General features: G+C 45.8%; 1 protein-coding gene across 4 annotated transcripts in view; it reads right to left on the bottom strand.

Annotated features, from left to right (window-relative positions):
- Positions 1–26042, bottom strand: part of GRAMD1B (GRAM domain containing 1B) — a 296128-nt gene that overhangs the window by 107150 nt on the left and 162936 nt on the right. The window contains exon 1 of one of the 4 annotated variants that reach the window (XM_049857564.1): positions 865–5472. The exons of the other annotated variants lie outside the window; for them this stretch is intronic. Within the exon in view, the coding sequence (XP_049713521.1) occupies positions 865–887 (23 nt within the window). The 5' untranslated portion in view covers positions 888–5472. Of the gene's footprint in view, positions 1–864; positions 5473–26042 lie in introns of those variants that run through there. 4 annotated transcript variants of the gene reach the window in all.

Below are 26042 nucleotides of genomic sequence, written 5' to 3'. Positions count from 1 at the left end.
CCTGCGGAGAGAGAGGCCACTGCCTGCACCACAAAATTTTCCTGGGAAATCGTTTCTCAACCAGATAAAAAAGCCAATTCACCCACCCATCTGATCCTCAGTGGATCAAGAGAGAAGAGGAAGGGTAAGAGTTTTATTTTAAAATGGAATGTAAAAATATTCTGACTACCTCTGCAGCTAGAATACAGCTACGCCAATCCCCAAGCAAGAGAGGCCTTTAATAGCCCAATTTTAAGCACAGGAAGAGATGCTTGCAAGGCCCCAGGTTACACGCGTGTGCTGGAAGGGTAGAGGGGAGTCCACTCTCCTTTGGTCACCAGGCACCCCAGAAGATGGAGCCTGGTTCCTCGTTACTCTCCCTTCAGAGAGAAGCCCTCTAAGAGGTCAGAGGCTGCATGTACACCAGGGGTGAGGGTGCCAGCCCTAAGGAGCGGAAGTAACGGAGGCCCCCTCCAGCTGTCAGTCTTGGGTAAGGAGAATACAACTGCACCTCCAGCCTGATGCAGACACAAAAAGAAGTCTTTCCTTACAAACTTTATCAACTTCTCTGGGTGGGCACCATCTCTCACTCCCCTCAAAGTTGGGTAATCTTCTCAGCTGCAGTTTGTGTCTCTCCACAGCCCCTCAACTTCCTCAAAACCCCTTCATCCATGGAAGATGCTGGCAGAAAATACTGCAGCAGTGCTGAAGTTGGGGTAAGCCAGGGAGGGTAAGCCAACTTTGTAGAGTGCATAGCCCCCATCTTAACCCCGATACCTCTCTGTCTGAATGAGACGTGTTGAGGAGGATGCTGAGGTGCTGGGGGGAACACAGGGGTGAGGAAAGTCAAGGAAGAGAAGGTTGCCTTATCCCTTCTTCACTTACCAGGATAGCTTGAATCCTTTCATTAGTACAGTCACGATAATCCACTGACCGTGTCCTTAGCATCCCCGTCACAGCTCCAGAGGTCCCAGGACATATTTGAAAAGATGATGAAGTCCCCAAAGAACAGAATCCCATGTAATGTGACTTGACCACAGAAAGAGAGAGAAAAGGAGAGAGAGAGAGCGCGCGCAGGCCAGAAGAACTGCTGCTGCTGCTTCCCCTTCCTCCCCCTTTGCCAGAGAAAAGCTGGGCCCAGAGGCAAGGACAGCTTTTGCAAACCCAGCTGGGGGCTGGAGAGCCCTGTCTGAGCTGTTGCTGCCAAGGCCAGTTTCTGCTGAGGATGGGCAATGCTGGCAATGCTGCGAAACAAGCTCTGGAGTTGCTGTCAACAGGCAAGCTGGTGGCCACCCACCCTCACCTCACACCACTCTGAGCAGCCTTGGAGGGAGAACCCAAGGAGAGCCCAGGAGGAAAGCGAAAATCTAGCAGAACCTGCACCTCTCTTCCCCCAGGCGGCAGCTCCTGCAGCTCCATGTAATCTCCTAATCAATGCAGTACCCAAGCAAAGCTCCGCCGGCCGCTGCCGCCCATTTAAAGACACAGCACATGTTTTGTCCCACGATGGGACAGGAAGTCACGGAGAAGGTGGGTGAGGAACGGGTTACAGGAGAAAAGAAGGACGAGGAGAAAAGCAGAAATATCTGAAGATGAGCGCTTCCAAGGGCAGCCACCAAAGGGTTAAACCTGCCCTTTCTTCAGGGAAGAGGTAAGCTCTGACCCCAGCTCTCAGCAAACCGACCCCAGTTCTCAGCAAACCTTCAGGATCCATAGCTGAGCTGATCTGGAAGGCCCTTGGTATAGGTGAGTGCCCAGCTGTCAGAAGGCCAGCTGAAGACCACCTTAAATAGAATCCGCACCCTCTCCCTAGCAAGGCGAGCAAGCTCTGCTGAGAGATCCCAAGCAGTTCACAGCACACAGGACGCTTAGTTCTCTTCCCCTGCTGGGGAAACTGCCACGACTTCTGGGGCTCTGGGGCACACGGTGAGGCAGCGACTTGTGGGACTTAAGGCGGCCCAGCAGAGTCTTCAGCCCCTAGGGCCAAGGATCCTTTTAAGGTGGCCACAAGACCTGGTTTAGGATTTTAGTAACACCTTCTCACCAATACAGGCTCCAAGAGCATTCAGACCAGCACAGCATTAATGAGGAAGGACCAAGATTTTCACCTTCAACTGGAACCCACAATTCACTAAAAAGTGAAAAAAAAAGTGGGAAGTCTATAAATCCTGCAAGCTGGTGCCTGAGAGTTCTAGTCCCACCAACTTCCCTGGCTGTAGGATTCCTTTTGTCCTCCCCTACATTTCTATCCGTGTCAGTAACACGGATGGGTGAGAATGAACAAAGAGGAGATTAATTATGAAATAGCAACCTTCAACTGAACCATAACAAGCCTCTACCCTGAAACTTGCCCCCAAACCATCTACAAACATCCGTGTACGTTACACACACATCACCTATACTTGACACTCCAAAGTAATGGCTCTTCAGAAAAACTGGGGGGCAGATCCCCTTGGTAACACTCTTCATGCTTGTAATTATTTATTATTTGCCTTTCTTCTTAACAAGTAAGTTCCATGAAGGCAGAGGCTGTGTACCTTGTTCAATTTTGTATTCTCACTAACTAGGAGTGTTCGCATGTAATAGAGGTTTTACAAGTAAAGTGTTTAATCGGAGTGATGTTATTAAACCTGGAGTTCCTGCATGGTGTAAACAGTCATCAAAAGGCTAGAGGTTCTGGAGATTTGAGGCCACCCATAGGCCTGACACTCTACTTCCGAAAGATCATCCATTGAAAATCCTATGGAGCACAGTTCTACTCTGACACACATGGGTTCTCCAAGAGTCGGAAACCACTCGACAGCAACTGGTTGTCCAGGTGATCCAGCACAAACACTCTTTTAGGTGTTACTGAGTTTTTAGGGATCTGTTCCCCAAGGAACCCTGGGCTATGAAATTTCCCTCCATCCACAGCTCCAATGCCAGGCAATAGGACTTTCAAATCCCTCCAGAACTTCTGAACACAACTGCAGTGATGTTTTTAAGGCTCTGGCGCCTGGACCCTGGCACAGTGACCACACTTCCTGCACAGGTATTGCAGGCATGCCACAGATTGCAGAAGTGCAGAGAGTCCTTACGACCCAGACAATTCACTCAAAGGGCCTCCCAGGTCATGTGGTCCAGCCCCTAGGCAAAGGTAACCGAGAATATTCTCAACTTGCAACCCTGCTGCCTTTTCATACCAGTGGCTCCCATCCCAGCTAACAGGTAAAACCTGGATCAAAGCTTCTCAAGCATTATATATTAACCACATTACTTTAAAAGTTAAAATTCTTTGGCTTTTACTCTTTACCTGTTTTAAAAATTTTTTTCTGTCACAACTATTAATAACTTGTTAGTTGCTGTCAAGTCGGCTCCAACTCACAGGGAGCGACCCTACTTACAACAGAACAAAACACTCCCTGGTCCTGACCATCCCTGCTACATTTGAGCCCACTGTTACAGCCACTGTGTCAATCCACCTCGCTGAAGGGCTTCGTCTTTTTTGCTGACCCTCTGCTTTACCAAGCATGAACAAATTAATAATTTATTGAGGGTTTATTATGTCTGACCTCACGCTAAACATTTTACATGCATTATCTCATTTAATTCTTACATCCATTCTATGAGATAGTAACTATCATTATTTTACAGCTTTTTTTAATGCAGCAAAGACTAAATTATGCAGTGTCTTGATTTGCCTGATGTCAAACAGCCTGCAAGCTGCAAGTTTGAGATTTGAATCAGGCATGTCCAACTCCAAAACCCATGGTCTTAATTACTATTGATGATCATAAGCAATCTCCTCTATCAGACAAGTTGATTTCTAAGGGTTCACTCACATGCTCCCAGGACAAAAAGGAAACTAAGCAACAGGTAAAAAAAGAGGCTAAATCACGTCGACCTTGTCTTTCTATTACCGATTAGTTGGCTGGCCTGAGTACCAATATGTGAGTGTGATTTGAGGAGCGTGAAAAGGGGGGAAGAAAAGGAGAGCCTGGTGGGTTGGGAGGAGTCTCTGGGTGGCACAAATGGTTAATCGCTTGGCGGCTAACCGAAAGTTTGGCAGTTCAAATCCACCCAGAGGTGCCTCTGAAGAAATGCCTGGGGATCTACTTCCGAAAAATCTATGTGCTCTATGGAGCACAGTTCTGCTTTGCAACACATGGGGTTGCCATGAGTTGGAACGGACTCCATGGCAACTGGTTTGATTTTGGGTTTAGTGGGTTTGGAGATCATCACCCACCGTGAATTCCCCTTGGCTCTTTCTTGTTTCTGAAACAAGTGCTCCTGTCAGAGCTCTGAAAAGTGGCCCCATTTTTGTGGTCCATAAAGAAAATTTCAACATACAGTCTGAACATGACTTTGAAGGGCCAAGGGACCGCTGCTCTTTCCTAGGGAAAAATAAAGATTAAGACCAAGCAAAATAGAGAAATATTCCTCATTCGTTTTCCCTCTTTTATCTTCTCATAGAAGGCAGTCTGTTTTCTATTGTTTGAAAAGTTGCCTGATAGGTAAGCTGTCAGCACTGACATTACCCCCGATTACACTGAGGATGAATGTACAGACTATGATCATGCTTGTTGTTGTCAGCTGCCATTGAGTTGAGAACTTCTCCAAAGGGGTTTCAATGGCTGTGACCTTTCAGAAGCAGATTGCCAGGCCTGTCTTTCGAGGAGCCTTTGGATGGATTCGAACCGCCAACCTTTCCACTAGTAGTCTAGCACTTAACCCTTTCCGCCACCCAGGCAGCCTAACGAGCATGCAGGTGCATTCAATTCTCCTGCTTCTACCTGACTCTCTGCAACCTAGCTGCTCCTTGATATTCACATTTTAGGAAGGCAAAGAACTGCTCAGAGAAAACTAAATAACAAAGACTTCCATTTCTGGTAATATGGTAGAGCAGACATCCTGATGGACCTTTCTGCTAAAACAATTAAAAATGCTGGATAAAGTAAAACATTTAGAAAGAAAACAGAAATTCTTTTAAAAGACTCGGTGAGTTATCAAAAAACTAGGCAATATTTAGAGGCCAGAAATCTAGTGAGGACAGAAGTCCAGGAAACTAAGAGAAGCCTTGCAGATGAGTCTTCCAGAGAGGGTACTACAGAACCAGTGAAACAAGGCTGTATTGTTTATGACTTTACAGAACAGTGGGCAAGAGATGATGCCAAAGGTCCACTAATGGCAAGAGGTGTAATAGGACCTCATCATAAGGTGGGCTCCACAGGGCTATACCCTAAACACTGCCCAGGAACTAAGAAGAAAATTGCCTGTTTTGGCCCATAAAACAAAACTAGACTAAAGGGGCACACTAGCCCTGAGGCAAGGACTAGAAAGCAGGAGGGGACAGGAAAGCTGGTAACAGGGAACCCAAGATTGAGAAGGGAGAGTATTGTTTTATGACCTTGGTTGTTAACCAAGGTCATAAAACAATACGTGAACTAACCGTTTAATAAGAAACTAGTCTGTTCGGTAAACCGTCGTCTAAAGTATGATAAAAAAAGGGGGAAAAAAAGAAACTTGCCTGTTTTAAGCTTTGCCATTGAATGAAGAAATACAATCAACCTTGTCATTGAATGAAGCAAAAAAAAAAACTCCCTGATAAATCATAATTACTAACTGATCCTCATACATACTATATGTAGCCTGAAGATTTCCTAAACAACACACACACACACAATGTCTAAGAAAGAAAATAAAGCAAAACCAACTCACTGCCATCGAACTGATTCCGACTCATAGCAACCCTCTAGGACAGAGTAGAACTGCTCCCATAGGGTTTCCAAGGAGCAGTTGGGGGATTCAAACTGCCTACCTTTTGGTTAGCAGCCAAACCCTTAACCACTGTGCCACCAGGACCCCAATAAAGGAAAAGACTGGTAAATTCAACCACAGTCAAGCTGAGAACTTCTGATCATCAAATGAAATCTAAGGAGAGAAAATCAAGGCTTTTCTGGAAGAAGATATTTGAAACACAAATAATTGAAAAGGAGCCCTGGTGGTGTAGAGGTTAAGAGCTCAGCTGCTAACCAAAAGGTCAACAGTTCAAATCCACCAGCCTCTCCTTAGAAATTCTATGGGGTGGTTCTACCCTGTCCTTAGGGTTTCTATGAGTCTCCATCGACTAGACGGCCTTGGATTTGTTTTTTTGGGGGGGGGGGGGATAATTGAAAAAGAACTGTTTACAGAATTTATTAAAAATTCCTACAAATCAATGAGAAAAGAGACAGTTGGAAACATAGATAAATGATTTGAATAAACATTTTCAGAAATGAAAACAGAAACAATCACTAAATATACAAAAAGGTGTGCTCAACCTCATTTAAAAAAAAAAAAAAACACCGTTGCCATTAAGTCGATTCCAACTCATAGTGACTCTAAAGGACAGAGCAGAACTGCTCCATGCGGTTTCCAATGAGCACCTGGTGGATTCGAACTGCCATCCTTTTGGTTAGTAGCTGTAGCTGTTAACCACTACACCACCAGGGTTTCCTCAACCTCATTAGTTTTCAGGAAAATGCAAATCGAAATGCCAATGAGATACCACCTCACACCCATCCAACCGACAAAAATGAAAAAGTGTAATAATATCAAGTGTTGGAAAGAAGCGAGTAGAAGCGTTTATTTGTGCAATACCTAGGTAAGCAACTTGATACTGTGCAGTCAAGTTGAAGAAATGCATTCCCTAACACCAAAGGTTCTAGTCACATTAGGAGACAAGTACAAGAAATTTCCTCGCAGCACTGTGGGCAATAGCAAAAACAAAGCAAAACCAAAAAAAGCTGGAAGCAAAACAAGTATCTATCAACAAGAGAGAGGAGGAATACCTTGTGGTATTTTCTTAAAATGGAGTAAGATACAGCAATCAAACAAAGTAATTAAAAACACAACAAACACAAATTTCTCTGGGGGTTCACATGGTCCCAGGACAAAAAGAATCCAGGCAATCAGCTTAAAAAGAGAATAAATCAAGTCAGTCTCTTCTTCCTATTAGTGATGAATTGGCTGGCGTGTGGGTCAATGTGTTTGTGTGATGTGACGAACAGGCTTGGGATCTCTGAGTTTTTTAAACAGCCTCGATGAAAAGGGCAGAAGGGTGCTGATGGAAGGATTGACAATGATAATGTTCCGTGTGACTTGAGTTTTCCATAATCTAAGTTCAGAAAATTGGTCTCCTCAGACCCATGGATATTCAAAACTTTACTGTGTTTGCAGGGTTTTACAGGAATCGACTCAATGGCAATGGGTTTGGTTTTTGGTTTGGTTACTCTTGCTGCAACGGTTTCTTTCAAATTTTACTGGGGACGGAATGAAGGCTGGAAAAGTTCCTTCAAGATTTTAGCTACTTTAACTTTCTCTCAGCCTTTTAGAAGGCTTAGGGGCTCACCTACCCTGGTATTATCCCATCCCTAATCCAACCAGGAAACCCTGGTGGTGTAGTGGTTAAGAGCTACGGCTGCTAACCGAAAGTCCACAGTTCAAATCCACCAGGCGGTCCTTGGAAACTCTATAGGGCAATTTTACTCTGTCCTATAGGGTCACTGTGAGTCAGAATTTATTCGACGTCAAAGGGGTTTGGTTTTGGTTTTTTAATTCAACCACAGAAGTCCCTGGGTGGTATAAATGGTTAATCGAAAGGCTGGAGGTTCAAGTCCACCCACAGGTGCCTTGGAAGAACGTGGTGATTTACTTCTGAAAAATCAGCCATTGCAACTCTATGGAGCAGCTCTACCCTGACACACATGGAGTCACTATGAGTCAAAATTGACTTGATGGCATCTGGGTAATGCAGCCAAAAAAAGATGGTGTTTCTTGCCTGATATAAATCTAGACTGGTGACAGAGGTCACTTAACCTGAGCGAGCGTGTTGCTGATGACCTTGCCTTCAGACACCAAGGCCTCCAGGCTGAAGGAAGCTGTGAATCGAAAATTCAGGGCCCATTTAAGGCTTCAGCCAACTAGTGGCAGAATCCAAGGGAGAATTCAACCCTCCTAATACCCAGCTCTGGTGGCACAGCAGTTAAGAGCTAGGCTGCTAACCAAAAGATTGGCAGTTCAAGTCTACCCACCAGCTGCTCTTTGGAAACCCTATGGGGCAGTTCTACTTTGTCCTATAAGGTCACTATGAGTCAGAATTGACTCAACAGCAATGGGTTTTTAGGAAACCCTGGTGGTGTAGTGGTTAAGCGCTACGGCTATTAACCAAAAAGGTCGGGAGTTCGAATCCACCAGGTGCTCCTTGGAAACTCTATGGGGCAGTTCTACTCTGTCCTATAGGGTCGTAGAATCGGAACTGACTTGACAGCAATGGGTTAACTACCACCTCCCCATCTGTGGCTCTCTCCACACTACCAGAAGCTCACGCCTCCTCATGACCTTGGGTAAGTCACTCTGAGCCTCCGGCTTCATATCTGGAGCAGAAAATAGAGGGATGACAGGATTGCCTTCTTATCTCAATTCCTGGATTCTGTCTGCTCCCCCTCCGTCCCTGCCTGTCTTGAGGAGAGGGAGCTGCAGTGCCAGGGCAGAGCTGCATGCCTCCAGGAGCTGGCAAAACTGGGGCAGAGCAGCGCTGCAGTCACACGTTGGGGAATCAAAGCTCGGAGCTCTGGCAGGGGAGTCGTCAGGCGCTGGAGTGTTATATTTAAGGAGCATTTTGGAGGTCAGGAAGCTAGGAAGAGAGGAGCAGCGGGGGAGGGAACAGCCTCCTAAACACTCCATTTCAATAACAAGCCTCCTCCTGGTCCTCTAGCCAGAATCCTCTTCCAAATTCCAAATTGCAGTCAATAGACTCTGTGTGAGCGGACCGGCAGATGGCCAGAGCTGAGCTCAATCAGGTGCTCCCCAGGACTTCCCTGTCCCCTCCCTCCTTGCTCTCCGAATCCTCTGCCACTATTAGTCACTGGCTCTGGGGTGACAGGATGAGCTGCAGACATTGGTCTTGTCTTCTGTTGTGTTCATCCTGAGCATGCCTCTCCCCTCCTATCATTCCTACTGGCATGCACACCCGTGCCCTCCGGCCCCAGTGTCCCAGGGAAGCAGCACTTTAGGAAAGGGCCAGGGTACAGGCCACAGAGCCAGGGGGCAAGCAGGGAGCTGTTTGTTTCAAGGATGCTTCCTTCTGCCTCTATGACCCTGAAGATTACTAAGAGAACTAGAGTTAAAAAAAAAAAAAAAAAAAAGGCGGCTTCACCTCCCCCCACCTTTCTTACCTCCTCCTTCACAATCTGCTAATCCAGAATGTTCCTTCAGGCAGCCAACAGATTGAGCAAGGGCAAAGCCAACTCCTGTTGGCTGCATCCTGTCCACAGTTGCTTCACCAACACACAGTAGACACAGAGAGGGAGGGAGACAGGCTGGAGATGGGCCAGGGCTTCCAGAGATGGGCGTCTCTGTTCATGCTAGAGTAAAGTGGTCTCACATACATCACAACATATGATTCTCACAACAACCCAATGAGTTCAAACACTTTACAGATGAACAAACAGGCTCAGGGATGTCAAAACCTCGTTCCAGCCAGGAAAAGGATCCAATATCAGAACTGCTAACCACTAGATAAGGCAGTCTTTGGTGAAAAGACAAAAGCCACTATACCAGGGTGCTATAGCACCACACTTCAATTTAGGGACTGTCTTCTTAGTCAGGCCATACATTGGAATTACCTCCCATACTCACCTCAGTGCAGAGCTCAGCTCTCTTTCCCTCCTACTTAAGCAGCTCTTGACATCCCTTCTCCAAGGATACTTCCTGGTTTGATGTGTGGAACTCCCAAAGAGGACTCCCTCTCTTGACCCTACTTTGACGCCCACCTTTCCCTTCACCTCCAAAATCATTCTCGTGGCTTTCTGAACACTTAACTGCTTGATTCAGCATTGGTTCATGTGTATGTCTTGTTCACCAGTGTGTCCCAGATCACAAGATTCCTTCCGCTGGCAGACAGAAGGGAGGCCACCAGGAGGTAAATGCCCTCCTGAGATGTCCAGAGGAGCGCCACCAATCTGGAGAAGGGGACAGGTGCCTGTTTCCACTCATTCCAATTACATGCATAACAAAAGAAAACATCTCTCCTGCCAGATGCAAGAGACAAGGCAGATTTCTACTTATCCCCCTGCTCCTCCTGGCTTATTCCCAGGAGACATTTGGGGTGACTGGTGGAGTTAGGGACCCAGGAGGGTGCCTATGAACTCAGGTTCTCTTGAACAGGGAGCACCCACACACCCACTGCCAGCTGCTTCACACTATCCTCCTACCAAATGGGGATTTCTCCTTTTTCAGCTAAATTACATGTGAGTATTACCGTTAAGAGGCAGGTGAGTTGAGTGTTAATTCGTTTTTAAAGTGAAAGTCTCCTGGCCAAGGGCATGACAATAATCTACTGTAGCAGAGAAATTGCTTGCTGGGATGCCAAGCCTAGAAAAACCACATTCCTAACTGGCAGAGGCCTGACACCGGTCCCAGAGGTGTGCAGTGTGGTTTAGCGTGGGGATTCTGGAATGAGATGAGTTCAAATCTGTACTTAGCAGCTATGTGACCTTGAGCAAATACTTCCTTTCTCCAAGCCTCAGCACCTTCCCCTATAAAGAGGTGAATATAACAACAACCCACAAGGTTGTTAGGAGGGGTCGATGACACAATTCATGGCATAATATGGAGTAAGTGCACAATATATTTTAAACATTACAGATAATCCCTGACCTACATCAGGGCTCCATTCCAAAGACTACTCAGTTGTAAATCTGTTCAGATCTAAGTCGAATACCTTTTTGTTTTGTTTCGTTTTCATTATTACTACATTGCCTTTTATTATCGGTACCTTTATAAATCTGATCTTTATTTGTCCTTGGGGGCTGGAAGCATTACATCTGAGAATGCTCAAATCAGCAAATTACACACTGCAACACTGCATGCAGTACATATTACTAAGAAAAGATGTACCAAAAAAAAAGATGGTCGTAAATGTGGTTCATCATAACTCGAATACATCGTTAAGTCAGGGACTACCTGTATTATTATTATTATTCCCAACCAGGGTACTGCCACTGCAGACCATGAGAACTACGGGCTTCATTTCTGTGCATTCAAACATACTTTTTTATCCTTTACCTACACTACATATATATATATATACACACACACACATACAAAAAAAATTTTTTTTAGGTAAAGGATAAAATACAGTTCCTAACAATAACTTTTTTTATTGTTTTCCTGTGTGTGCTTTGTGTGTATATATGATATTTGTTAGGTCAGCCAGCTGCTTATTCAACAATAACAATACTTAATGCGGGCCTAATATGTTCATAACCCACACAAATCATGGTGATGTTTCAAAGATAAATCCAATGTCTTCCTTGACGTCTAGAAGTCTATAATCTAATAAGGAAGTCATGACATAGGCATTAAGTAACTATATTAAGTAGCTGTAATATAAAGTATAATGCAATAAGTCCCATAAGAGAGGCACAGATAATCAGAAGAAGAGATTATTTCTATTTTCCAAAATGAACATAGGTTTGTAGTTATTATGCCAATTTTCCCATCAACTGACAAGCCGTGGTGAATAATTTCAGCTAACCTATATGAAGCCTGTTTGTGATGAGTTTGATCTTAACACAAAAGCATTAGCCAGGAAAAAGGAGCCAATGTTTTTCATCTTCCTTTACAGAGAACTTCCTATCTGCATGACAGGTGTCCAGAAATAGCACCTTCTGAACATATTGCCACCATCACTGCCAATAAGAACAGGTTTATTTGGACGGAGCAGACTGCATCTAATAGGTTGAATTTTAAAAAGTTTCATTTCCTACCATTAGGATATTTTTCATCAGTGCCTTAGGTCGAAAAATAAAAATGTTTTGAAGACGCTTCAGGCCCTATAAACCAACCAATTGCTGTTCAGTTAATTCCAACTCAGGGCAACACCATGTATGTCAGAGAAGGACTGTGCTCCACAGGGTTTTTAACGGCTACAGGACCGCCGGGCCTTTCTTCCAAGGCGTCTCTGGGTGTACTTGAACCTCCAACCTTTCTGTTAGCAGCCAAGTGTGTTAACTGTTTGCACCACTCAGAGATCCCTACATTCTCTAAACACCACAGCAGACATGAGACTAACATACCATTAGTAAACCTAAGAGTTCAAGTCCCGTCTGTAACCATACCTGTGTCCTTCCATACCAACTCATCACCTGCCTTCAATGGTTCAGGGTGCCTAAGTGCTGGTATAGGGCTGATAGTAACACCCACATTTGACAAATGAGGAAAACAAGACTAAGAAAGGCTAAGATAACCCAAAGTCGCAGAACCAGAAAGTGACAGTGCCAACATCTGAATCCAGATACATCCTCTTCCTCTCATGACTAGATTACCTGACCTCTCCTCTCTTACCTACCTGGCAAACTCCCACCCACACTTCAGGCCTCAAATCAAACGCCACTTCCATTAAAAAGCCCTTCCTGGCCTGCCCAGGCAGTGTTAAGTCCCCCACTGCTGCCTGCTGGTGACTTGCACTTCTACTGCAACCCTCATTATACTGTCCTGTCACAGTCTGTTTACCTGGCTGCCTTCCCCAGGTACCCGTGAGCACCTGCAGGGTGGTGCTGTATGCTAGCCCTCCTAAAGCCTCCATACTGAACTCTCCTGGCACACAACAGGCATTTAATAAACATCTGTTGAATGAATGGATTAACGAATGCTTCCCAATCTGTTTTCTCGAGGTTAACACAGAAGCTCTCAGGACACAATTTATCATCTATATCTCTTAACACAGTCATGTGACGCCATCAAATGGCCCCAGTCTGAAATTACAACCTTAAAATAATTTTTTTTTTTTTTTTAAAGAGCACCATCCATTGAGTTGATTCTGACTCATAGCGACCCTATAGGACAGAGTAGAACTGCCACATAGGGTTTCCAAGGAGCTGCTGGTGGATTCGAACTATCGACCTTTCGGTTACCTGCTGTAGCTCTTAACCACTATGCCACCAGGGTTTCCAGCGCAACAATAAAAAAATAGAAATCCAGACTCTGGGAGACAGGGCCATGCCTTCAAAAGCTCTTGTCTAGGAACTGAACTAAATAGGTAATGATCTCACCAAGACTGACCACGCCTGCAAACAAAAGCCGTTCCATTCCAGGGTAATTTAACCCAATACACTTGGGCTAAGAGAAATTCTAGGAATGGTATCTCAGAAAGAAAGGAGAAAGGTTAAGGTAAAAGAGAAGCATTTGCATGTATTTAGACATTAAATAAAGGACACCCAAATCGTGTGTAAAAGACTTACCTGTGAGTCACAGTATGAGTTTTTACTCAGTGGTTCAGCTGCTTTCCCACATTATCAGGGATTCAGCATGGTAGCCCTAACCTGTAGGTTCTCTCTGTACCTAGGCCACAAAATGCAAAAAGGCTCTTTATGAGAGCATCTTGATCAGTTAAAGTTCTTCAATTTTTTGAGTTACAAGCCTTCTGGAGATCTGATGAAAGCCATAGATACTCTCCTCAGAAAAAAGTACAGAGAGCCAAAATTCTGCCTACAGAGGACCGAAGCTCAAGGACCCTCCCCGAAAGCCCAACTAGGAATCTCAATGGTTCATGGGCCAGGCTGAAAACTCCTGAGCTAATCCTGCCCTTCCCCAGATGGTTTGGAAGGTTAAAGAAAAAAACCCTAGCCCTGGGCTTAAACAGCATCCGTATCCAGGAACAATCCGATCTCTTGTGGTCAGGGTCCTGAAAGCAATGCTAACTCCAGGAAGGATCCCACTCCAGGGTCAGATGCTATGCCTACTGAGACCATCTGTAATCTGGATGTGCAGGGTGGCAAGGGCCTAAGAATAATAAGGCTATCTCTGTATCTACCTCCATGTGCAAATGCAGGCACAAACATACATCCCAAAACCGGCTGCAGAATAACAACGCAATCTCCCAAACCACACCTCTTCCAGGGCACTGCCCACTGCCACCCCTGTCAGAGCCAGGTGATCGATAAACCCACTGCTATGGAGTCCAATTCCTAGTGAGCCTATAGGACAGAGCAGAACCGTCCCACAGGGTTTTCAAGGCTGTAAATCTTTACAGAAGCACCTTTCTCCCAAGGAGTGGCTGGTGGGTTTGAACCACCGACCTTTTGGTTTCCAGCCGAGCACTTTAACCACTGCACCATCAGGGCTGCCAAAGTGATTGACAGCAAATCACATACAACTCTAAGAGCTAGCATACTAGCAGGATTGCAAGAGGCAGGCCCTGGCGAGGGACAACACTCAGCACCTCAAGACAGCAGCACTACAGCCAAGCAGCAGACTGCTTGGAACAAATTGTTTTGGATCCCAACACTGTTGTGGATGCTTGCTCCCATGGCCACCATGCACACCGCCAATGGGGTGCAGCACCTTGCACCATCCCTTACTCAAGGTGGGTCCCTGAATGTTTGTGGGGGGAGGGAAAAGAGAGAGGAATGGGGCACAGAGGGGAAGGAGCCCAGGGGGGTCTGCTTCATTTTTAGTTTTGCTCTCCCTAGCTCCTTCCTTCAAAGAAAACTAAGTATTTTACAAATTCAAGCTAGTTCAAACAAGACACGTGTGTCATTTTCACCACTTTGTGTACTAAGGAGATGAAAGTTAAGAGAAGTTAAATAACTTGGATCAGACCAAACAGCATGTGTGGGTGGGAGGAAGGAGCAGAGAACCCGGGCTGTTGATAGCCATCAACATGTCCTAACCACTTACAACACATGATGGCCCGCAGCACCCTTGCTACTCGGGCCTTCTACCTCATTCTCTCTTCCGTACACACACAGGGTACCCAACCTGCTCCAGAAGTCTGAGCCATGTCCAGTCTTCCACCTCTTGGAGAAAGGAGACCCTGCCATTTGGACAGAAAGGAGGACCCCCAAAACAAGGGATGAGATGTTCTAGAAAGACTACGAGTCTCTCCCTGCGCACGGGGCTGGGGCTGGGGCTACAGACTCAGCCTCCTTAGTTCTCCCATCCACTCCAAATGGCTCAAGCTCTTTGTTTGGAAAATGCACAGAAAAACAAATCTCAAACTGCAAGCAGGCTTCGGGAGAGATGAGAAACCTGTCTCCGGAACGCCCTCTAGTGTGCCTACAGGGTCTAAGCGACATAGCACCCCAGCACCATTCCCTGGAGGTACCCAGACCAGCACTTCCATTGGGGCAACAGACAAGCTGTGGGAGGGGACGGCAGCAGCATCTGCCACTCAGAAACAAACTCCTTACCAATCCCAAGGCCAACATCTGCTGCAGGATGAGAGGCAGTCTCAGCTTGTAAGACTGGCCAGCCCACACTGACCCCACCCATTCCTTATACAACAGGCAGAGGGAAAAGAGAAGCAGACAGAAGGTGAAAAGAAAGTGTGGAGATGGCAAAAATGGAATAAGGAAGCACTGGAGTGCGGGGAGAAGTAGAGGAAGAGGAGCGAGAAGAAAGGAGAGGGGTGACTAAAAAGAAACAGGATAAAGTTAAATGGAAAACAAGGCAAAGCTAAAGGGAAAGACAGGCACGTCAATCTGCCCAGATGAAAGCTACAGAGTCCCCCTCTCCCCGCAAGCCCTCATCCACCCACTGGGACTTCTAAGCCCACAAAGGCGAGGAGTGGGCTTTCTAGGACCCGGCACATCCTCTCCCTCTCCTGAGGTCTCCATGAGCTTTTCCCTCCACTCTGACACAGCCCCTGGATGCTCAGAGGACTAGTGGGCTGAGGGAGAGGAGGGGAGAGAAAAGTGAACCAAAGGCAGAACTTTCCAAGCGAAGCCACTTACGCACAGTGCGGCCGGCAGCATTTCCATCCTACCTTTGCTGTCGCCATATCAGCCGGCTCCATGATCTCGGCTTGGCCTAAGGAGCAGCGGCCCCATCCAGAGAGAAAAGGCAGAGTCACAAACAGCCACCCAGGAAGGACAAACCACCCCTCTGGAAGGTCGCAGGAAATAAGAGGCTATTTCTACTCCCAGGGCCCCTGGACCCTCCTCTGTTGGGAGGAAAGAGCCTTGGGGTCCCCAGCAATTAGGGGGGCCTGCCACAGATGCCTCAGATGCCTACATCAAGCTGAGTCAGGGGGCATCTCCCTTCTCCTGGCACGTCTTCCCAGGAGGCAAGTTTGGGGGCTCACCAGGGCTCCCCCTGCTGGGGGGAGAGGGCACAGAGATGGAGGCCCTGCCCTCCCATCACCCGACCAACTGCTACCACAGGTCAGGAAGAAGGGAGCGGAGCGTGTGGGAAAAGGCCAGCTGGCAGGGGCTGAGCGAGTGCTGGGGTAGCAGGGAGGGATGAGGCCGGGGTTGGTAGGGGGCAGGTGTGAGAACCTCAAGAAGAAGGTGCAGGCACTCAGATGGAAGCAGAAAGGTGCTGTGGAAGGAGATGCCGGAGCCACAAAGCCAGAGCCGGCACAGCAAGGTCGAGAATGCAGAGGGAGAGGAATTCGCCCAGTGAAGCCACTCACCTTGCAATAACATTCACATTGACTGAGGCCTACACAGTAGCCGGAGCGGGCAGCTCACACCCACCCCCCGAACTCCACTCCCAGAGACTCACAGCCTCTGTCTAAAGGTACATGAGAGCAGCCTGCAACCCGGCTGGGTCTGCAGAGGCCCCTGCTCACTCCGAGGAGTCTGATTGGAGGAGCAGGATGACTTCATCCAGCCCCATTCATCACTCTAGGTTTCCTGCCCAGCAGGGACCGGCCGCTCTGCTTTCAGGGAGGACAGCTTCCTCTCTGGCCTACTTTACTCAGGCAACCTGGAATACGCTGTGTCCATCGGGCGGCAGCCAGGGGGAAGGGATCAGAGCACGCCTGGCCTCAGAGAGAAGAGGAGAGCAAGCTGCTCACATTTCCAGCAAAGCGCAAGGACTATACTTAAAACAGCACATACGTTCACTGCGTGCATTTGCGGGTGCCAGTCAACACCAACAAGTACAACAGCCCTCTGCAAAACCAGCAAGGAAACCAGGTTGTATGCTCCCCGGTGAACCATTGGGTCTTCCTGCCAAAAAATTTATATAATGCCATTTAAAATCTCTAGGCATATTTCTCTCAACCGGGAAGAATAAGCGATGGAAAAATGTATCAGTGTCCTCCGGCATTCCTCAGGACCTCCCTCCTATCATCTTCCCCTCCATCATCTCTCTCCAGCTCCACCAGTTCTTCTAACGTGCTAATGTGGGCTTGGTGTTAAGGACTGATTCCTTCATGCCTGTGGCTTCAGATCCGCAAAAGGTTACAGGAGGATGGGACCTTAAAACTTCAGCTCCATTTTACAGATGAGGCGACTAAGGCCCAGAAAAAAGAGAAAGGGTCAAAGCAAGGACTCCAGCCTCTCAGTGTCAGTTCCCTGATTCCACATGGACTTGACTCTCACCAATGGTGAGATCCTGAGAGAAACGATCCTACTTCACCCCCCCTTACCATCCTTCTCCCACCCCCTCACCCAAGGTAATGATCGCACGATCATTGTCCATCCCCACCCACATTTTACCTCCTTCTTTTCTATCACCCTGCTTCTGTTCAAAGCTGACGTCACACCAGAACTGCACACTCTGGTAGACTAACACAGACTAGGAAAAAGTTTTCAAAAGAATTATGACACCAATTCTGCCAGTTTATAGAGCATTCATTTTTTTTTTTTTTCCATAGGTCTGGCTTAATCAATGACAAAGACAATAATAGCAACAACTCACATGTGTACCAAAACCAAACCAAACCCACTGGTGCTGAGTCAATTCCGACTTATAGCAACCCTATAGGACAGAGTGGGACTTTCCCATAGGGTTTTCAAGGAGTGACTGGCGGATTCAAACTGCTGACCTTTTGGTTAGCAGCTGAGCTCTTAATCACTACACCACCAGGGCTCTAAAACCAAACCTGTTGTCATCAAGTCTATTCCAACTCATGGTGACCCTATAGGACAGAGCAGAACTGCCCCATGTGCTTTCCAAGGAGTGGCTGGTAGATTCGAACTGCCAACCTTTTGGTTAGCAGCCAAATTCGGAACCACTTGCACCACCAGGGCTCCCACACATGTACAGAGCCCCATAACTACTAAGTACAGTCCTGCATCACTTAACATCTCCTATAACTTCTGTGAAATAGAATGTTATGTGATCCGGATGTCGTGCAAACATGCCGAAACCACGAGCGATAGCATCTTCTGATTTTCCACTTTCCTGTTATTTAACAACTTTTTGTTTCACTTCCAAATGGATACTTCTCCTCTCCCTCTTGCTGCTGCTATCACTAGCACTGGTTTTGCTGCATTTGGGAGCCATGATGCATTTCACAGTAGTATTTTCAAAAGGAAATTAAACAGACAGAAAATACTACAACATTCAAAAACGTACAATACACAACACTGGATACTGCTGCCTACGAGTCGAAGCATATGCTGTTATACAATAAACTTATTTTAAGTAGGGAAAGTTCACACTGAAATTGTGATAGAAAGTACACTACAGTACATACATAAGCCAGGAACATAGGCATTTATTATGACTATCAAGACATATGTGTTATAGGTTATATCTGACAGCACAATTGCTTTGTATACAAGAGACATGAGAGACACGTGTTGCGTGCGTGAAGCTACTGCATTTTCTACATCCAGTTACATCCGCTATGTCCTATTCTCTGATGGGGATTTCTGAACTCTATTATAACCTTACGAGACCACAGACATACGTGTGATCGGACGTTGCCCAAGCAGACGTTACGTGGCACATGACTATCTTCTCAAATCCATTAAGTTGATATTCACAGAAATTGTATATTATTTTCTCCATTTTAAAGATAATGAAACTGTGGTTCGGAGAATTTAAATAACTTGCTCAAGGTCACACAGTTTTTAGAACAGAACTGGATCAAACCCGTGTTTACTGACTCCAAATCCCTTTCTGCGAAATATCACACCACCAAATTTCCCACCACTTCACTTCTTTCCTCCTCAATCTATCCCCCAACTCCTGCTCCTTGGAAGGAAACCCTGGTGGTGTAATGGTTGACCTCTTAACCAAGAGGTAGGCAGTTCTAATCCGCCAGGTGCGCCTTGGAAACTCTACGGGGCAGTTCTGCTCTGTCCTATAGGGTCACCATGAGTCGGAATCGACTCCAGGGCAGTGGGTTTGGTTTTTGTGTTTTGGCGCCTTGGAAAACCTATGGGGTGGTTCTATTCTATCCTATAGGGTCTTTATGAGTCAGAATGGACTAGACGGCAATTTTTTGTTTGTTTGTTTGTTTTGGTTTTTTGTAGCGTTTCCAAGGAGCAGCTTGTGGATTGGAACTGACAGCCTTTTGGTTAGCAGCTGTTGCTCTTAACCACTGTGCCACCGGGGCTCCTTACTGCATCAAGTTAAGGTGGGGGTGGGGGGGGGTGCAAAACAAATTTTTAAAACTCCAATGCTTTAAAAGAGATTAGAGTGCGTTTTGGCAGGGGAGTAGGTCAAGGGGTTGTGGAAGCACAGGCGCCCAGGTTCTCTGAGGACAGCATGGGCTGGACCCCGCACTGCTTCTTTACAGGAGCCGTCACAGCCTTCACACAGCTGCGCCTTAGTGGGAGGGGCTGCAAAGAAACCAAGCGAGGCTGCTTGAAACCCAGGTCAGTTAAACTCCCCTTGCTGCACTCTGGGATATGTAGTTCTTTGAGGAAAGGGCAGCAGCACGGCCATATTTGCGTTGCTTACAGAGTCCACAGCCTGAGCTTGCAATCTAGGCACTACAGATATGGATCAGACTCCCCTGCCAAAAAAGTGAAATCCCTTATTGCCAGAGTCTGGTGATAGCTGTGAACTGAGAAATGGCAATGAAATAGAGAGACGCAGAACGACAGGAAACTAGATAGAAATAAGGAAGACCTTGGGAGGTCACTCTCCCCATATACAGAAAATGACAGCTTCTCTTTACAGGGGAAGAGGGAGAAAGAGTGGGAGAGTGAAGGCGTGTGTATCTGACTGAGTGATTGGAAGTGACTTCATACCTTTTTGCTTGTCAACCATGAACTTTAGAAAGGCAGTTGAGCATGACAGTGAAGAACATACCTCTCAGGCAGACTGCTTAGGTCTGAATTCTGACTCCATCATTCACCATCTGAGTGACCCTGAGCAAGATATTTGGCCTCTCTGTGCCCACCTCCACCTCCCATTTCCTCATCTGTAAAACAGGGACAATACCACCAATCAACTCATAGGCTGTTACAAAGATTAACTGAGATAACATACATAAAGGGCTGAGAATTGTGTCTGGCGTACAGTAAATACCACATAAGTGTGAGGTACTTCTTATGAGTTGTTTTGAGTCCCCCAAAAGGCATGTTCAAGTCCTAACCACTGGTAACTGTGAACGTGACCTTATTTGGAAATAGGGTCTTTACAATTAGTTAATACGAGGTCATACTGACGTGGGCGGGGGTGGTCCTAATCCAATCTGAGTGATATCCTTATGAAAAGAGAAGAGACCAGAGACAGGAACAATGTCATGTGAAGACAAGCCGAGACGAAAGTGATGCTGCCACAAGCCAAGGAACTTTTGTGGCTACCAGAAGCTGGAGGAAGCAAGGAAGGATTCTCCACCAGAGCTTCAGGGGAAGCACGGCCCTGCAGACACCCTGAATTCAAGCTTCCAGACTCCAGATCTATGAGAGATTAAGTTTCTGTTGTTTTAAGGCATCCAATTCGTGGTACTTTTTTATGGCAGCTATAGGGAACTAATATAGTACTTTTTATTATTATTATTATTCAGTGGTTCACCTCCTATCCATGTGACCTCTCATTCCAGGACATGATGGTAGCAGTATGCTGGGCAGAAAACAAACCCAGATATTGTTTTAGGTGAATAAAGACATCAGGAGCAACAAAAGACAAAATTGATATATTAGACTTCACCAAAATTAAAAACTTTTGTGCATCAAAGGACTTTATCATCAAAGCGAAGAGACAACCTACAGAAAGGGACAAAATATTTGAGAATCACATATCTGATAATGATTTAATATCCAAATTATATAAAGGACTCTCACAACTCAACAAAAAGACAAACAATCCAATCAAAATATAGGCAAACGACTTGAAAAGACATTTCTCCAAAGAACATATACAAAATAAGCAAATGGAAGATGTCATTAGGGAAATGCAAATCAAAACCCCAATGAGATACTGCTTCACCCCCACTAGGGTGGCTATTACCAGAAAAGTGGAAATTAACAAGTGCTGGCCAGGATATGGAGAAATTGGAATGCTCATCCATTGCTGGTGGGAATGCAAAATGGTACAGCCACTGTGGAAAACTATGGCTGTTCCTCGAAAAGTTAAAGATAGGATTACCATAGCAACCCTCTAGGATGGAGTAGAACTGCCCCATAGAGTTTCCATGGAGGACCTGGTGGATTTGAACGACCGACCTTTTGGTTAGCAGCCGTAGCACCTAACCACTATGCCACCAGCGTTTCCAGAATTACCATATGACACGGCAATTCTCCTTCTATGTATATATCCAAAAGAACTAAAAGCAGAGATCCAAACAGATACTTATACACCAATGTTCACTGCAGCATTATTCACAGTAGCTAAAAGGTAGAAACAACCCATGTGTCCATCAACAGATTAAAGGATAAATAAAATGTGGTGTGTACATACAATGGAGTATTATTCAGCCATCAAGAAAAATGAAGTTTGGACATATGCTAGGACATGGATGAACCTTGAAAACACTACGCTGAGTGAAATAAGTCAAATACAAAAGGATAAATATTGCACAAGCCCACTTAGATGAAATATAGGCAAATGCACAGAGACCAAAATCCATTAGTAATTACTAGGGGCAGGTGGTTACTAGGGAGAAGTCTTGTGGTGCAGTGGTTAAAGCACTTGGCTGTTAACCAAAACGCCAGTGGTTCAAAACCATGAGATGGTCTGAGGGAGAAAGATGTGACAGTGTGGCAGTCTGCTTCCATAAAGATTTTCAGCTTTGGAAACTCTATGGGGTCGTTCTACTCTCTTGTGAGACAGAATCCACTCAACAGTAATGGGCTTGGCTTTTTTTTTTTTGGTTTTAGGGGTGAGCGGGAGGGAAAATGGGGAAGTATTGCTTAAGATGTACTGAGTTTCTGTTAAGGGTGATGAAAATTTTAGAAACAGATAATGGTCAAGGTTGCACAACATGGTGAATGCAATTAATGTCACTGGATTATACATGGAAAATGTTTTATTTTATATATACACACACATATGTATATGCAAATATATATATTAAAAAAACAGTTGCCAGCGAATCAACTTCAACTCATGGCAACCCCATAAGAGTCATAGCAGAACTGTGCTCTATAGGGTTTTCAGTGGCTAGTGTTTTTCAGAAGCAGATCACCAGTCCTTTTTCTTCCAAAGTACCTGTGGGTAGAGTCACACCACCAGCCTTTTGGTTAGCAGCTGAGCTAGCAGCAGAGCTCACAGGAGAGCTCATTAACTATTTGTGCCTTCTAGGGACTCCCTTTTTTATACATATTTCACGATAATAAAATTTTTTTTAAGTAAAAGGTGGTATGAAACTATCATTAGAATAAGAAGAAGGCAGAGCAGCTAGCTGTGAAAGAAACTACAACAGAAGACACTTACAGGTAATACCGAATGGTAGCCCTTCCCCCTCATTGCCATTGGGTAAATTGTGGCTCACACTGACCCTATGTACTGAATGGTAATGGTAGTGGTCATTAATAGGAGCCCTGGTGGTGAAACCATTAAGTGCTCAGCTGCCGACCAACAAGTTGGCGGTTCAAATCCACCCAGCGGCTCCATGGGAGAAAGACCTGGTGATCTGTTCCCAAATGATTATAGCCTAGAAAACCCTATGGGGCAGTTCTACTCTGTCACACGGACTCGCTATGAGTCAGAATTGACTCGAAGGCATCCAACAACAACAACACAGTAGGTGTTAAGAGGGGCATGCAGGGGAGTTTGGAGGAAAATGTCAACAAAGAACAATAAAAAAGCCCAAATAAAAATAAGGTAAAGACAGGCCACAAAGAATATCAGGGAAATTGATACCATCTGAAATGGGAAAGGAAGGGAGGCTGAGACTAAAAGTGGGAATTTCAGTGAGAGGATGAGTCAAGTGTCTGAGAGGTCCTATGGACAAAGAGAACCTGTCCATCATGAGGAAAACCAGAGAATGGGAGCTCACGCTAGAAAGCTCAAGTGGGAGGGTGCCGCCCCCCAAGAGTCTAAGAAGTTGTCCGAACAAGGATGTTCTGAGTTCTCGGAGAAAAGGAAACAGCTAAGTCTCAAGGGGCAATCACCTATACAGGTGTTTCCCTCGCTGTGGGGGAGGTGTCCAGAGAAGACAGCACAGGGTGTTCAAGTGCAAATCCCAGCTGGGTTGAGAAAGGGAAGTGTGGGGGACCATGAGCCCCCCTCAGTGGCCCCCCTGTACCTCTTAGAAAGCTCTGAGGATCTTTGCTGATACTAGTACCTGTCTACATTCCTCTCTGAGTTTACCCCGTCTGAGTTCCTCAGGGTAAAATATGAGATAGGCAAAGGGGAGACTCACCCTCCTTAGCTGCTAGCAATTCCTGAGGCCCCACAAGCAACTGGAACATAAGTGATATGATCTCAACATCCATCTCCAGAACTGTACACATAGTGGTTAAAATCGGTAGTCAAATTGCCTGGATTCAAAATCCAGCACCCTCATTTAATACCTGAGTGATCTTATTCCAGCTATGGTGCCTACAGTGCTAAGCTGCCATTTTCTCATCTACTAAATGAGGTAATAATAATAATAATACTCAGGTAAACACGGGCACAATGGCTGATGCCTAACAGGCATTCAACGAATGTTGAATTGGCAGGGAGGGGGGAGGGGAAGGAGCCAGTGACATCTGGGCTTTTTCCTGGAGATAGTAAATGGGAGCTGCTCATGGTGCCACCTTACCACCAAAACTCTCTTGGGGCCTAGGAGGCGAGTGCTGGTAGAAGCTGTCCTGCCAGGCACCCCTGTGCCCACCCCCCGCCCCCGCCCCAACAGTTGAAGGAGTCCTCCAGGTCCTCACCTTGCCTTCTGCCTGCTGACTCACAGCTGATCTCATCACCGAGGATGGAGCCAAAGGCCGCTCCCTCCTTCCCTGGCACCTCCACTGAAGGCGCTAGTGAGCCCAATGGAAAAAGAAGAAAGGTCAAGTGCTTTTGCAGTTCAAGAAAACGTCTAGGAGGACCTCACCTGTGGTGAGGTAAGAGTAACAACACTTCTGGTCTGCTGCTTGGAGTCCCTGCATGGTGCACTTAGCTGCTAACTGAGAGGCTGGAGGTTCAAGTCCACTCAGAGGTGCCTTGGAAGAAAGGCCTGGTGACCTACTAGTGAGAAATCAGCCACCGAAGTCCCTTTGGGACACAGTTCTACTCTGACACACGAGGTGTTGCTATGAGTTAGAGCCGACTCAACAGCAGCTGGTTTGGGTTCTGTCATTTAAGCATAATCGTGAAACCAAAAGGAAGCATCAGAAAGCGATGCTGTCAAACAAAGAGAGGTACTGGAGCGTTCCTACATATATATGTGTGTGCGTGTATATATATATAACTTGCTACTTTAAATCCTAAGACGATTTTAAAAATCCACAAGGCATAGAAAACATACTTAGAAAAAGATATTTCAAAACTATTTGTTCCAAAGGCATGTTTAACTGGATTCGAAGTTTAGAATCCTAGGAGTCTACTCTCATCAATTTTTGTGCTATTATCTCTGGGTTTACAACTTTCCAAGTGATAACTTTCATTGACAGGCCCTGTCACAAACTCCACATCTAGAGCTTCAGTTCCAGGAAGCTGGTGAAGAAAACACCATCAGGTCCAAGGAAAAGCAGACCAGCCTGCACTGGATCCCAAGTGCTCCGAATGCCATGGGTCTCCTTGCTCAAGGAGAAGTCACAGAGTGTTGTAAATACGAACTTACGCTCTGGAGTCAAATCCCAGCTCTGACACTTACAAGCTATGATGGTGGACAATCAAAGCCTCCATTTCCTTACCTAGAAAATGGGTGTAACAACTTCCCTTATAGGGTCCTCATTATGATTAAATAGGAACACATGTAAACCATAGTATCTAGCACATAATGGTGGTGGTGTTGTTAAGTGCTGTCAAGCCGATTCCAACTCGTAGCAACCCCATGTGACAGAGTAGAACTGCCCCCTAGGGTTTTCTGGGTTGTAATCTTTACGGAAGCAGATTGCCAGGTCTTTCTCCCACAGAGCCGCTGGACAGGTTCGAACCATCAACCTTTTGGTTAGCAGGCCAAGCGCTTAACTGTAGCGCTACCAGGACTCCTTCTAACACATAATAAGCCCTCAAAATAGTAGCTGTTATTATTAATAACGAATAAGACTTCAGACTTTATATTGCTCCCACAAACTATGTTACACAGACACTTAGCATTGTCTTGGGTTTGCTATCTACATTTATATATTGGTGGTGGTGGTTGTTAGGTGCCATCAAGTTTGTTCCAACTCATAGCAATCCTATAGACAACAGGACGAACCACTGTCCAGTCCTGCACCATCTCATAAGCATTGCTGTGTTTGAGCCCACTGTTGCAGCCTCTGTGTCAATTCATCTCGTTGAGGGTCTTCCTCTTTTTCACTGACTTTACCAAGCATGATGTCCTTCTCCAGGGACTGGTCCCTCCTGATAATATATCCAAAGTACATGGGACAAGGTCTCGCCATCCTTGCTTCTAAAGAGCATTCTGGCTGTACTTCTTTCAAGAGAGATTTATTCCTTCTTCTGGCAGTCCATAATATATTCAATATTCTTCGCCAACACCATAATTCAAATGCATCAAATCTTCCTTGATCTTCCTTCTGCTCATCTGTTTGTCGTACTGTGGTGGCTTGCACGTTGCTGTTATGCTGGAAGCTGTGTCACAGTATTTCAAGTAATAGCAGGGTCACCCGTGGTGGCAGGTTTCAGTGGAGCTTCCAGACTAAGATAGACTAGGAAGAAGCACCTGGTGATCTACTTCTAAAAAATTTGGCCAGTGAAAAAACCTTATGAATATGAATATTGGTGGTGGTTTCCTATAATTATTCATTTCTGTGCTGAAA

Source organism: Elephas maximus, chromosome 17, assembly GCF_024166365.1.
Source record: "Elephas maximus indicus isolate mEleMax1 chromosome 17, mEleMax1 primary haplotype, whole genome shotgun sequence".
Classification (NCBI taxonomy): domain Eukaryota; kingdom Metazoa; phylum Chordata; class Mammalia; order Proboscidea; family Elephantidae; genus Elephas; species Elephas maximus.
Note: the sequence above shows the minus strand (reverse complement) of the source record. Positions and strands in the feature narration are given on the sequence as shown.